The following is a 13696-nucleotide window of genomic DNA, read 5'->3' on the forward strand; positions in this document are numbered from 1 at the left end:
ATGCTCGCTACATTCGTGAAGTCGGCCTCCGAGAAGAAAGGAAAGTCCATCGATATTGGATCTTATGGCCTTGATGTCGATGTTAACGACAGTTCTATTGTTGGAAACACCGAAAGTAGTTCAGCCTCATCAACTAAAGCTGGAAGTGTTTCTACCAAGACAAAAGAATCAAGCAGTGGTGCAAGTTCTGCTGAATCCAAGACAAAAGAATCGAGCGGTGCAAGTTCTGGTGGAGCTAACAAAGACACTACAGGTAAAAATTCAGGTAGTCCGAGTGAAACCCCCAAGGCCAAACCTTCTAAAGGAAGTGAAAGTGCTACAGAAGACGCAAATGCTAAAGGAAGCATCAGCGGCAAAAGTAGTTTCTCGGCTAATTCAGCAACAAAGACAACAAGCGAAAAGCGATCCAAATCATCGAGCCAAAGTTCATTTAAGAGCTCATCCACCATATCAGTGAAACAAGTTGAAAGTGAGACTTCCAAAGAAGTAATGTCATTCATAACGCAACTCGAGAAGAAGTATTCCGCAAAGACGGAACTCAAGGTTTTCTTCGAGAAACTGAAGGCTTCCATGCAAGCTTCCTCAAGCATTGCTTCCAAAACATCAAAGGACTATGTCTCTGCCACAGCAGCAGCCACCGGTAAACTATCTGAAGCCATGGCTTTAGTGGGTTCAAAGAATGTCAAATCAGCAAAGGTGCGTAAACTTTAATTTATGGTCATTCCTGTTGATTAAGATTGAATATTAAGTCATAAAATTATATATTTGTGGTATGATAGATGAAGAGCAACATGGAAACCAGCAAAGATGAAATGATGAAGTGTCTCAAACAAATACAAGATATCAACAGTAAAATAGTGAGTGGCAAGACAGCGTCATCGACACAACAGTCAGAGCTCAAGCAAACAATCACAAAGTGGGAAAAAGTCACCACCCAATTTGTGGAGACTGCTGCTTCTTCAAGTTCGTCTTCATCCTTATCTTCTTCTGCAACTCAGCAGCAAGGCAGTGCAAGGATGGTCGAGAACAATTGAGTTCAAAGGCAAAAGTTGCATTAATATGCCAAAAGATCACCAAGAAAGACAAAACCAGTAATGCCAAATATTATAATAAGTAGCTAGATCATTTATATATATTTTTTTTCTGTAAATAAAACTAAGATCGGTATAAACCGATGTATGCAAATACTAACTCTGTAAAAAAACAAAACAAAGATAGACTGTAACCGCGTTGTATGGGTAACATACAAAAGTGAGTGATATACCTATAAAAGGGATTTTGAATTTATCTTTCGTCTCCTTCAATATGTGAACAAGTTTCTTTTTATGTATTAGTTTCTCTTATACACTTCAAAGATGACACAAAAACAAGTTTTCGTATCGTTCATGTGATTATGGCATAAGTCATAACATGTTTCTTAGCACAACAACTGCGGTGGTGGATACAACAATTTAAAAAACTTCGGTGATGATTTCTTAAAATTCCTAAAAAAAATTATCTTAACAATAAAAAAATCAATAGTAACATTTTACGCAAATATTGACAATTGAGTGAATTTATTAATTGTTGAAACCCACTTCTTTGAGTGCTTTGGATTCGAAATTCTTTTTCTTTTCTTCACTTTTGATCTTTTATCTCTCGTTTTTACATGTTCTATATATATTTTTTTTTCTCTGGGTAAGTTTACTTTTCTGTCTCTTCACTATTTAGTATTTACATGTCATTTTTAGAATCTTTTCTTACTAGTATTTTTTTTTAAATAGATCAAAGAAAAACGAATTTTCATATAACTCATACATTTCTATTAATGAATTTAAAAATTCAGAAACTCCGATTGGATGCATAATTATTGTATTGAACTTAGAGAGCTTATAGTTTGCCAAAAAAAAAAAAAACTTAGAGAGCTTATAATCACTATTAATAACAAAAAAAAAGTCAGTACTAAATAAATTACATGATTTTGTTATAAAAATATATATATATATATATATATATATATATATATTAACATGATTTCTTACATAAATTATATATATAGTATATATATAATATTATTTGAGAAGTACGTATAAGACTTTTGATGTGTGTGGAATTTCACTTCAAATCTTTTACCTGAAAAGACCACACGACGACTGAAAGTGCACAGTTAATCAATGTAGTATTTTAAGATCGATCCCACAGAGAGTAATAGCTAACACAAATTGAATTAAAACAGAAAGAACTATGGCTAAGACTAAATAAGAGATTAATTGGGGTTTTGGTTTTCCTAATATCTATTGCAGGTAAAGAAAAGCGGTTTAAAACTATAAGACTAAGGCGTTGGGCGTGTTGGGAGTCATCTTAGGGTTTTCATGTTTTTAAGCAATATTAAGTGTCAAGATCTAACAAGTAACTACTAATTTTGGTCTAGGTTCTCAACTACGAAACACTAATGAACTAACATGCTATTGTCATAGAATGAAAGTCTAAAGTCTTCATACTCCGTTACTCAACTTTTGCAGGCAACGACCCATGTCAACCAGCTAGTAAAACAAGTTTGATACATTCACTAAACTCCGCAACTCAACTTACGCAGGTTACGACGCGAGGTTTCGGTATAACACTAGTTCGGAGAAGTAGGATAACTCGGTTAACGCTCCCGTTCTCTAGATCAGCACTTGGTGATCAATCCAAGCACATGCAAACCCAATGCACATACTCATTTGAGTGTCTCTATCTTTAAATAATACTAAAGATAATACAAATTTCTTCACATCCTTACTTTTAAATTTTGTCCTCCCATTAGTCATCTTTGGGTGTCTAGTTTTTTATATTAAAAAAGTGTTTAAAGTATATTTTATAATGTTTTTAAATGTAGGTTATATAAGTTATGCAATATTAGGAAAATAAAACTAGTAGTAGAATACATTTTAAAAAAAAATATATATTACATTAAAAAAAACTTTAAAACATATATTACAATCCTAAAAAAACCACAAACTTAAAACTGAATACAATAAAAAAAGAAAAAAACATAGAATGATAGAAATATACCACAAAACCTGCAAATAAAACATAACCAAAAATTAAACACAACCTGCAAATAAAACACAACCAAAAATAAAACACAACCTGCAAATAAAACACAACCAAAAATTAAACACAACCTGCAAATAAAACAGAACCAAAAATTAAACACAACCTGCAAATAAAACAGAACCAGAAATAAAACACAACCTGCAAATAAAACACAACCAAAAATAAAAGACATACTCATGGGTTGTGCAATGGGATTGCTCTAATATAAAACCAAAAATGAGATATAACAATATAATTGAAGCGAACTATGAATTTCCCTTGAATCACCCCATAAAACCAAACAAATAAAACTACTCGCTCATGATGCAAAGAAACGACATTGATATTATAAAGAATAGCATCAAAACGAATCAATAAACAAAAAGAGATTCAAAGGAAACTTCTCTAGTTGTCACAAAAGTAATTTGATCCCAAAAGCAAGAAAGTGTGAAAGAACTAGAAAGAATAGAAAGAGAGATGGTGGATCTTCAAGCTTCAGTGGAATGGCGAGGAAGAGAGAGCTTCTCTAGTCCTGGCTAGGGCTGCACGGCAGCGGCGTTTTTGGAGGCCATATTGAAGAGCACTTGAAGTCACACCGGAAACCCTAGGTCTTGAAGAGTATTTATAGGGTTTTGTCTAGGATTAGGGTTTTGTAAGGGTAGGAACATCTTTTTCTTGAGTGCAGGACAAGAGGCGATGAAAAAGGCTTCTGGACCGCGGAAGAGGCTTGGACTGGGCCGTCGTGATGGTTGCTGTTCAAGCATTCAATAAAAGCCCATCGGCTGGTTGGTTCTCCTTACGTCGGTTTATAACACGTCTCGGTAAATCGGGCATATCTCCGGATGGCTTAATGGATTGACTTGATTCCACTTCGAGGAGAAAGATGACTCTTTCAGCTTTCCATAGACACCAAGCTCGTCAAAATGTGAGTTCTGGAAGGTCTTCAAAAGTGGTATGTACTGTAAAGCTCTGAATCTGTCCTGAAACGTATTTTCTTTGTCTTTTGGTCATTTTTGCTATAAAACCTATAAAACCTTCTTTAAACCTGAAATACTTGATAAATGACCTTTTATACCTGAAATCTCATCAAACTAGTCCTACATGCATATAAAAATTATAGCTAATATGGGTAAAATAATGATGTTATCAACTTTAACTCCAAACTTGTCATTTATCACTCGATATGCCTGTGAATGTAAATATTTGTTTTAATATACAATTTTTAGGTATTTTATTAACTGCTGAATTATTTGTTATTAATAGTGATTATAAATTCATTACCATAAATATTTTAAAATAGTAAAAAAATCAGACCTTTTTAATTGTATATTTTATTAGTTTAAATTGGGAATCCACATATGTTACAAAATTAATTTAAATATCTATTTCTGAAAATTTGTTATTATCAAATTATTTGAACTAATAATTAACATTAACAAGAATTAGAATGAAATATTTAATATATAATTTAAGTAGTTGATAGTATTTTTATCTTCTTTAACTGATGAAATAATACATATAGAAATGTCAACTTAACCACTGTTTCAAATTTATTTCGTAACTAAATTATACGGGTACTATATGTATATACTTTGATTTTGGGAACAATCTTAAAATGATATTTATAATTTTATAGTTTCATTACTAAATAAAACTGGACTGAAAATTTATATATGACATATAATTACATAGCAATTCATTACGTTGTTGTTATGTTGCGGAAACCACAGTATTAGTATATGGAAAACTTTTAGTAGTAATGTAATTTAAAAAATGAAATTTGTTAAATTTCTGAAATTACATGACTTTTTCTATTGATTTTCATAAATGTTTTAAACCATATTAGTTATCTATCACAAAAAATTTAGATCTAGTAAGTTTAAACTAAAATTCTAATTTACTAATTCACAACATATTATTTTTATTCATATATTAAATTTTATGATTTACTTTACTGATTTAAAATCGTTTTCCTAAAAAATGAAAAAAAAAATATGAAAGCCACGGACATGTAAACATAAGAAATGGGAGAATCCAACTTTTCATTTTCAACATCTATCGATTACCAATTAGCCTAGCAAATAAATACTTTGAAAAAATTTTAAAATTAGTATACACGTACGTACCCAACCCTTTTCCTCTCTACATACGCCCGGCGCCCCTATAACTTAACTTGTATTATTAAAACATTACCGCACGTCCGCACACAAAGGGTGGGTAACCTAGTACAGTAGTCCATACACGAAAAAGTATCCTTTCCAAAATAATAATGACAAGGATTAAAACTCGGAGAGCATTCACAATAAAACCTAGAAATTTTGCTAATCTCTTGCGACCTTAACTCGATCCACAATTTTCTCTGATATCTAACCTAAATTTAGACCATTGAAGCATCTTTATAAACCGATCCTCCAAGGAACTTAAATCATCCCATAACAAAAAAAAATAAATAAATAAATAAACATTAAAAAAAAAAAAAGATAAAAGAAAAAACCTAAAAAATGGCAAGAATTTCACTAGCATTAGGTCTATTGTTACTAGTAGCATTAAGTGAGGTATACGAAGTGCAAGGGACCTTCTTATTGAGGCATTACTTGAGGAAACTTCCCAGAAGGAACAGAGACTTTCGGCCATTCGCTTGCAAAGGTATGTTGAGGTTTGTGGCCCTTCTGCAATCTATGTGTCCATTGAAGCCACAATACACGAGCTTCTTTGGAAACCTAAAGTCTTACATGAACTTCATAAACTCGGCGTCCGGGTCGGCAAACTATGACTCTGAGCTGAAAGGAAAAGCCCAGGGCCTCTACTCATCTATTTCTGCATTGAGTGGCAAAAGCGGAGCATCGGTATAAACTTCCTATAATATTGTTTCGTTTTTAAGAATAAAATGTTAAATTTATTCCAACAAAAAAAAACTGTATAGTTCAATAATGTTTGTTTTAATTTGGTAACCAGGCTGATTCCAGCAAGGTTATGGAAACATTAATGTCAATGGGTAAGACATTGGGCCACCAGCAAGAGAGCAGTTCAACAATGTCGCTTGGAGAAAGGAAAGAGTTGATCTTGTCTATGGCGAAATGGGCACAAACGATTGGTCAATTCGTTGTCAGTGCTGCAGCACAGAGCGGAAAAAAAATTGATATTTCATCTTTAGGACTTGATATTGACGCGAGTGCGACCGCAACTGGAGAGTCCACTACTAATACCGAGACCTCTTCCACTACTGGTACTGGTACCCCTTCTGGAGGCAATACGGCCACTGGCACTGGTACCACAGCTGTTGGAAGTCCAACTACTAGTTGCACCACAAGTAAGTGTTCTAATGGTGGTGGAAGCTCCTTTAAAGCTGCTGTGAACATTCAGCACGGAGGGAAGGCATCCTCCCAGTCTCAACAAACCACAACAGCCCAACAAGACGTAACCTCTGCTGGCTCTAGCTGAAGAAAGGCCGACCTAGCAAATAATATATATATATTAAAAGTATTAATAATATTATTTAAATAAGAAGACGGCCCTGCTAAGCATAATTTAAGCAGCGAGCTGTAGAATGTTTGGCTCACTATATATATAAAGCCTGTTTTTGATAATAAAATTAGTTTTTTTTTAACTAATATTTTCGATATATAGTTGCCCAATGCATTCAACAAATAACCAGTAATCTCTTTTTGATTTGTTGATCTGATCAAATGTGGTTTGGGTTGATTGTTAGATAGTGATATATATATGTATAATCTCTCTCTCTGCATTTCCATGAGTTAAGTTTGAGAAACATATTAAACCAAATGCCATAGGATATGCTTCGGTAATTTGTGGCCTCAAATGATATTGGAAAGAATCCCCTATATATTAAAAGAGAAGTATTCTTGAAGAAAAGCTGATGTGTCATCGCTCTAAACCTATAAAACCTATAAAACCTTCTTTAAACCTGAAATACTTGATAAATGACCTTTTATACCTGAAATCTCATCAAATAGTCCTAAATGCATATAAAAATTATAGCTAATATGGGTAAAATAATGATGTTATCAACTTTAACTCCAAACTTGTTATTTATCACTCGATATGCCTTTGAATGTAAATATTTGTTTTAATATACAATTTTTAGGTATTTTATTAACTGCTGAATGATTTGTTATTAATAGTGATTATAAATTCATTACAATAAATATTTTAAAATAGTAAAAAAATCAGACCTTTTTAATTGTATATTTTATTAGTTTAAATTGGGAATCCACATATGTTACAAAATTAATTTAAATATCTATTTCTGAAAATTTGTTATTATCAAATTATTTGAACTAATAATTAACATTAACAAGAATTAGAATGAAATATTTAATATATAATTTAAGTAGTTGATAGTATTTTTATCTTCTTTAACTGATGAAATAATACATATAGAAATGTCATCTTAACCACTGCTTCGGTAATTTGTGGCCTCAAATGATATTGGAAAGAATCCCCTATATACTAAAAGAGAAGTATTCTTGAAGAAAAGCTGATGTGTCATCGCTTAATATTACTTGCCTTTAATATTCTATAATATTAAATAAAACTGACATTGTTATTCAATTTATTTATATACACAATATTTTTTTCTATAAATTCTAAAATTGGTAAATATTATTCAAATATTAATAAATATTATCCCCTACATGTTTTCAAAATTATTTTCAAAACCTATGTATTATAATATAAGAAAAATTATAACATGAGATATAAAAAATATATTTAGATCATATTTTCAAAAATATAAATAATATTATTTCTTATTGTTTAGATTTTTTGACCAAAAAAACTAGAAATTAATTTTGAATAATAGATATTGGAAAATCTTTAAAAAAAAATTTGACGGCATCTTAAATTTATTTTAAACTATAAAATATTTAAAATTATGCAAAACCTAATTTTTCAGTTTTCCATATAGAAATTTCTGATATATAAGACTAACATATATTAAAGATTCTTTAATTTCAAAATTAACATGTTAAAAAATATAAAATCTTATATATTTTTTAATATTATTTCTTAAAGATTTTGAGGGACGGGTTTTTATAGATAAAAAAATATTATATCCCTTAAGGAGTATGGCTACCGGGACGGGTTTGACCTGCTTAAGAATTTAGGTCTTTCGTTTCGATAATTTTAATATTTTTGATGGTTTTTATCCGTTTCATAATTTACAAATTTTATACAATTCTGATTAATCATTAATTTGGTAAACATTAGATTCAGGTATGTTGTTTTGTGAATCTTAATTTTATGCTGAAACCTTTATTATTTCAAAATTCACAAACTAGATTAAACCAAACTAATATAAGTTTGAACGGTAAATAATTTAATAAATAATTATATTTATAAATGTAACTCTATTTGTACATAATATATTACAAATCTTATAGTAAACATAGTTTTTGAAATCAATCACGCACGTACGTGCGGGTCCGTACCTAGTATGTATACATTTTTCTTTCACAATTTTTTTATAAGGTCACAAAATAAAATAAAATAAAATCCTCAAAAACACTAAATGATCTTCAATTATTCCTATTGAAACGACCTCACCCGTTTTTTTTTAAATAATAAATAATAAATAATAAATAATAATAAAATAATAATAATAATAATTGAACTACAACTAGTGGAAAACAGATACCAATATCCAAACATTAAACCAATAATAATAACTAATATTATATCATAAACAATATCCAAATACCAAACATCAAAGAACATAAAACCGGCAACCTAGCAATGTTTCTAATGACTCAACTCTAGCAACCTATCAATACCAGACAACAACCAATCGAGTTCCACGATCACACTTTGCCTTTACCTGCATCACAAACACAAATTGCAATGCATGAGTATTTTATAAACACTCAGTAAGGCAATCCTCCCATCTACTGGGCTATACACACAAGCAATAGAGATACTCTAACCATCAAAAAATAATCAACAAACAAAACAGGCTCTGCATCGACCGACACCAACAAGGACCAGCATCGACTGATACCAGACATGCATCGATCGATACCAGGTTAACTTGCATCGACCGATGCTTTCACTTGCATCGATCGACAAATGCTCGACATTACGCGGAAACCCTATTTGTATCGACCGGTGCCTCCACATGGAATCGACCGATGCTCCTAGGTCAACCGCGCCGTCCTCGCACTAGCATCGACCAACGCACATAGTGCATCGACCGATGCTCATGCCGAGCATTGTTTTCCCCGAAGCTTCTCGTCGGATCTTCGTTTTTGCAACCACAAGAATCGATCCCAAGCCACAAGAAAGCTTCCTAATGCCTCAAATAACATACTAGCAAGCCTAACAACACAGAAACAAACAGATCAGAGTAATCTCCAGCTTAGATAAGCCATGTTCATGCACTTACCTTTGCCGCAGAAGAATCTGAACCTCAAACAAGCAATAGAACACTCCTAGCAAGCTCCTACAACGATCCCAGCTACAGATCTCTACAGGAAGAGCTTCAAATCTCCCAGAAAACTCAAGAACGCTCAAGAACACTTTCTCTATTCTCTTTTCTCTCAAAAACGGCTAAAGTCGTATAATGAGACAAAAGGAATGACTTAAGGGTTTTCCTTTCCCTTTTGCCCAAAACGCAGCATTCAACTTAAGTCAGAACGCACGAAATTGAGCCAGCATCGACCGATGCTCCATCTGCATCGATCGATGCACATCCCAAACCGGGATTCCGGTTCGTGGATGTTACAACTATTATCAAATCTTGATGTAATATTAATACATAATTTAATTAATCTTTAAAAATAGTTGTGACTCCCTTTCGTGTTGCATGCATAAATCACATGTATGATCAATCTGAGATGCTTCCATGCAGTTCTTAGTTTCGGGTTAATTAGTGTTGACTTTTTCTTCGTTTTAGATTACCCGGATTGGATTTTTGTGATAAAATAGATAGTTGAGTTGTGGTGGTAGTGTTAGTGGGAAAACATCATTGTTGCTTGATGATATATTTGTGTGAACCAAAAGAAAGCAATTCGATCATTGAGCAGAACCCTCTGATGACATAGATTTAGTGCTTCTAGATAATTTAGTCTGCTAAGCGCACTACAAGAAAACATGAAATTGCCGACTGCAAGTTGCGACCTAAAACATAGTCGCTAAATTTAGCGACTGAATTGCTATTGTTTTGCTACTCAATGGCTACTAAAATAAAACAGTCGCCTAATAGATGCTAAGTCGAGACTGATGCATAATGTCGCAGTGTAGTCGCCAATTTGCGACTAGTTTGGAGACCAATTTGACAGTCGCCAAACATTGCGACTAAACAGGTAATCTTTAGCGACTGTTTTATTTAATTTGGGCTCTCAACCAAATTTGGGCCGTAACAAAACTGCTCAAACCCAAATTGTTTCTTTTCTTCCCCGAGAAAACCCTAATCCCTCAAATCTCTTCTCAATCGTTTCTCTTCTTCTTTCGTTTATTCCTCAAAACCCTAATCCCTCACATCGCCAACTCAATCGAGAAACGCCATAGTCCCTCCTTGTATCTCTAAATTGCTCTCAATCGTACTACTTCCTCCAGACCCAGATCCAAAACCCTATTCCTCATCATTCCCCTCGTCGCTTTCTCTCTACTACGCCTTCAAGCTATAATGCTGCAGTTTCTATTGCCGTTGATGTCTCCTTTTATCTCACACGATTTCAGTTTTGGGTTACTAACAGAGATGGGCTTGTGATTCTTTCTAAAATTGCAAAGAGTTCAGGTTAAAGTTTCAAACTTTCTTCTAGCTTCACTTTACATATTTCATGTTCAACTATCTCAAGATGTCTCTAAGTTTAGGTTTGGTTCTCGGCTGAGCTCAAAGTGTTTCTTGCTAGATGTCTTTTTTAAAGCTAATGAAGTTTTCCAAAAGTTTTATTTGTAGTTGGCTAGATGACTCTGTCTTTATTCACCTATTGTTTCTTATGCTTCTCTCTACGCTGCCAGATTTGTTTGGTTTGGCCAGATTACAGGCCCGGCCCATAGGGCAATCAAGTGAAGCCAAGGGTTAGGGCATCAAATTTTTTTGGGGCATATTTTAGCCCAAAATTTTTAAGCCTTATATGTAGATTTATTTTTCTTTCGTTCTATATTTAGTTTTTTATTAGTTTTTTTTATAAATAAAAAAAAGTATTTATAAGTTCAAGTTCAATATAAGAAAACAATATATTATTTGTGTAGATATATCCAATTTAGAGATGAAGTTTTATTAGGTTTATGAAAAATATTATCTCATCTTTGTTTTTCCACACAATCTATCTCATCTTTTTAATTGTTGGTGAAATGATTATTAGATTAATGTCAACTAAACTTGTTGTTAATGAGTTTTGAAGTAAATTTTTATATAAAAAAACAAATTTATAACTCTAGTAAAAAAATTCATATTGGAAGAGTTTTAAAACAATAATGAGTGATTAGGTAATATAATATTTATTTTCATATAAAATTTTAAATGAACATAAAAAACAAAGAAAAATGAAAAAAGGGAGCAAGCAAAAGGAACATATTTAGGTTTGTGGATTTAAAATCTAATTTTTGAAAATAATTTTTTATATTACTATTTTTGTAATTATATAAAAATTATTGTATATAAAATCCGAACTAGAGATAACCAGAATTAATTCCTGGTTTGACATGGTTAACAGAAAACCAAGATTTTTTATATTAAGAATTAATAAGTAATCAGATAACTGGGGTAAAATTCAAATTTTGAATTTGTTGAAATATCGTGGGTATGAAAACAATAAAACTTATTGATTTAGGTTTTAATTGACACGTTTTTATTATTTGGCGTATTTTTATTCCAATACAAAACAATTGGGTATTAAACGTCCAAATAAAAATAAGTTTGGGTTTTTATTGGCATTTTTCCCATAGTAAAAATGATATTTAAATTTTTTTGGCATAGGGCATCTAAAATTGTCCGACCGGCCCTGGGCTAGAATCTCAAGTTTTGAATTAAGACTTGAGCGTTGGTCTGCAAAGAAGGGAAGCAAGAGAATCATCATTGTTGTGTCGCTCCCTAATTTCTATTTCAGAATTAGTAAAATCTGCTTGAAATTGGAGAACTATAACAGAAGAATTTTACTTCTTGGTATGCAGGTGTAGTCGAGAGCAGGTTAGTCCATATATCCAATACCGTTGATATCTTGCAGGCGTTCTTTACTGAGTTGGATCATGAGGAAGAAGAAAAATTGTCAAGGACTGGTTAGTTCTTCGTCTTTACACATAAATGAACAAATGTTCTGGAGATTGAAAAAGTAAAGAACCTTTGATTCATGTTTTAACCTCCGATGTTTGCAGGAATGAAGATAAATTGTTGTAAGAAGTGCAAGTGGCTATCTCGGTTCAAGAAGTTTTTCTATGTTCTCGATGAACACTTGCAGGACATGCTCGAAAATGAGTTTTATGTTGGTGCTTACAAGGTATATTCACTTGGCTTTTAATGTTTTGGTATTATAAAGGGTTGAATCTTTATTTTTCAATAACTCTTTTGTTTTTCTGTTATGGACTATTCAACATGACTTGAGCTATTCAATAACTCTTGTGTTTTTCTAGTGCTAACAAAACTCATATTTCTTGTAGTGGTGGGTCTCATGTTATATCATTGTTTGCAGTAAAGTTCAGCATCAAGTCCATTAGGATTCTGGAGCTTGTTATTGAAGTTCGAGAGACAGCAACTGTAGGCTTACTGAAGGTGCATGATTAACTTGTCTTTTCCTGTCTGTCTCTTTAGATGTTTCGGTTCTGCTATGTGAAATGATCAATGTTATGAAATAACATTAGTCATGATACTTAATACTTTTGGTTTCAGAGGACTTGTGAAAGAGGCTGTTACTGCTTTACTCGGTGGTGGAATACATATTGGGGTGTTAGTCCAAGGGAAGAAGGTTAGAGATGACAGCAGCTGTACATCTTTGCTCTGAAACTCCTGTTGTTTCTATGCCAACCGATTCCACTTCCTGTACCTCTTTGCTCTGAAACGCATAAAAACTTTTCTAATGATTGTTTGGATGTTTTCTGGAACTTATGTTGGATGTAAAATTAAACTTATGTCGTTGTTTAATTTCATGTTTGTTATGCTTTAGTTATAGTATTCATAATCAGTTTTAGTATTACAAAATCAAATAATTTATTTTTACCAGATTTTTTTTAAAAACATGATAATTAAACATTCGTAAAACAGTCACCGAAACGTACACAAAACAGTAACCAAAACAGTCGCAAATTAGTAACCAGATCGATCGCTAAACCTTTGCAATTCAGTCGCTAAATTTAGCACCTGTTCCGCGAGGGAAGAACGACCACAATTATCAGTCGCCAATTAGTAGCTCGGTGTCAACTGTTTAGCGACTGGTTATTTTAGCGACGCACTGTTTACCGACTACGCATGTCAGTCGCCAATCAGTCGTTACTAAGTAGTTTGCGACTGTATATTGACTGTTTTTGTAATCAGCGATTCCATGTTTTCTTGTAGTGGCGAAGTGCGGAAGACATATCACGACTACGTTCTAAGATGAAAAACAGGAACTTTCCTTTGGAATGCTTTTATACGCTCAATGAGAAAGCAAAAAATAAAGGAGAAATTGACTACAAGCCAAAAGGGAGA

The 13696-nt window shown here is 32.6% G+C and overlaps 2 protein-coding genes across 2 annotated transcripts; both read left to right on the forward strand.

The window, feature by feature from the left end:
* Nucleotides 1–1034, forward strand: LOC104780114 (mucin-21-like). The gene is made up of 2 exons (XM_019244077.1): nucleotides 1–696; nucleotides 780–1034. Exons 1-2 carry the CDS (start codon nucleotides 1–3, stop codon nucleotides 1032–1034), a joined length of 951 nt encoding a protein of 316 aa, XP_019099622.1.
* Nucleotides 5501–6668, forward strand: LOC104780115. Its single transcript, XM_010504581.2, has 2 exons — nucleotides 5501–5903; nucleotides 6013–6668. Exons 1-2 carry the CDS (start codon nucleotides 5559–5561, stop codon nucleotides 6496–6498), a joined length of 831 nt encoding a protein of 276 aa, XP_010502883.1. The 5' UTR covers nucleotides 5501–5558; the 3' UTR covers nucleotides 6499–6668.

This window comes from Camelina sativa, chromosome 4 (genome assembly GCF_000633955.1).
Source record: "Camelina sativa cultivar DH55 chromosome 4, Cs, whole genome shotgun sequence".
In the NCBI taxonomy this organism is placed as follows: domain Eukaryota; kingdom Viridiplantae; phylum Streptophyta; class Magnoliopsida; order Brassicales; family Brassicaceae; genus Camelina; species Camelina sativa.

What these genes read in the sequence shown, in the direction of transcription:
- LOC104780114 (XM_019244077.1), top strand. Translation starts at nt 1, where the DNA reads ATGCTCGCTACATTCGTGAAGTCGGCCTCCGAGAAGAAAGGAAAGTCC. An exon ending in AGAATGTCAAATCAGCAAAG is followed by an intron (nt 697 to 779) that starts GTGCGTAAACTT and finishes GTGGTATGATAG; the next exon opens with ATGAAGAGCAACATGGAAAC.
- LOC104780115 (XM_010504581.2), top strand. Translation starts at nt 5,559, where the DNA reads ATGGCAAGAATTTCACTAGCATTAGGTCTATTGTTACTAGTAGCATTA. An exon ending in GTGGCAAAAGCGGAGCATCG is followed by an intron (nt 5,904 to 6,012) that starts GTATAAACTTCC and finishes TTTGGTAACCAG; the next exon opens with GCTGATTCCAGCAAGGTTAT.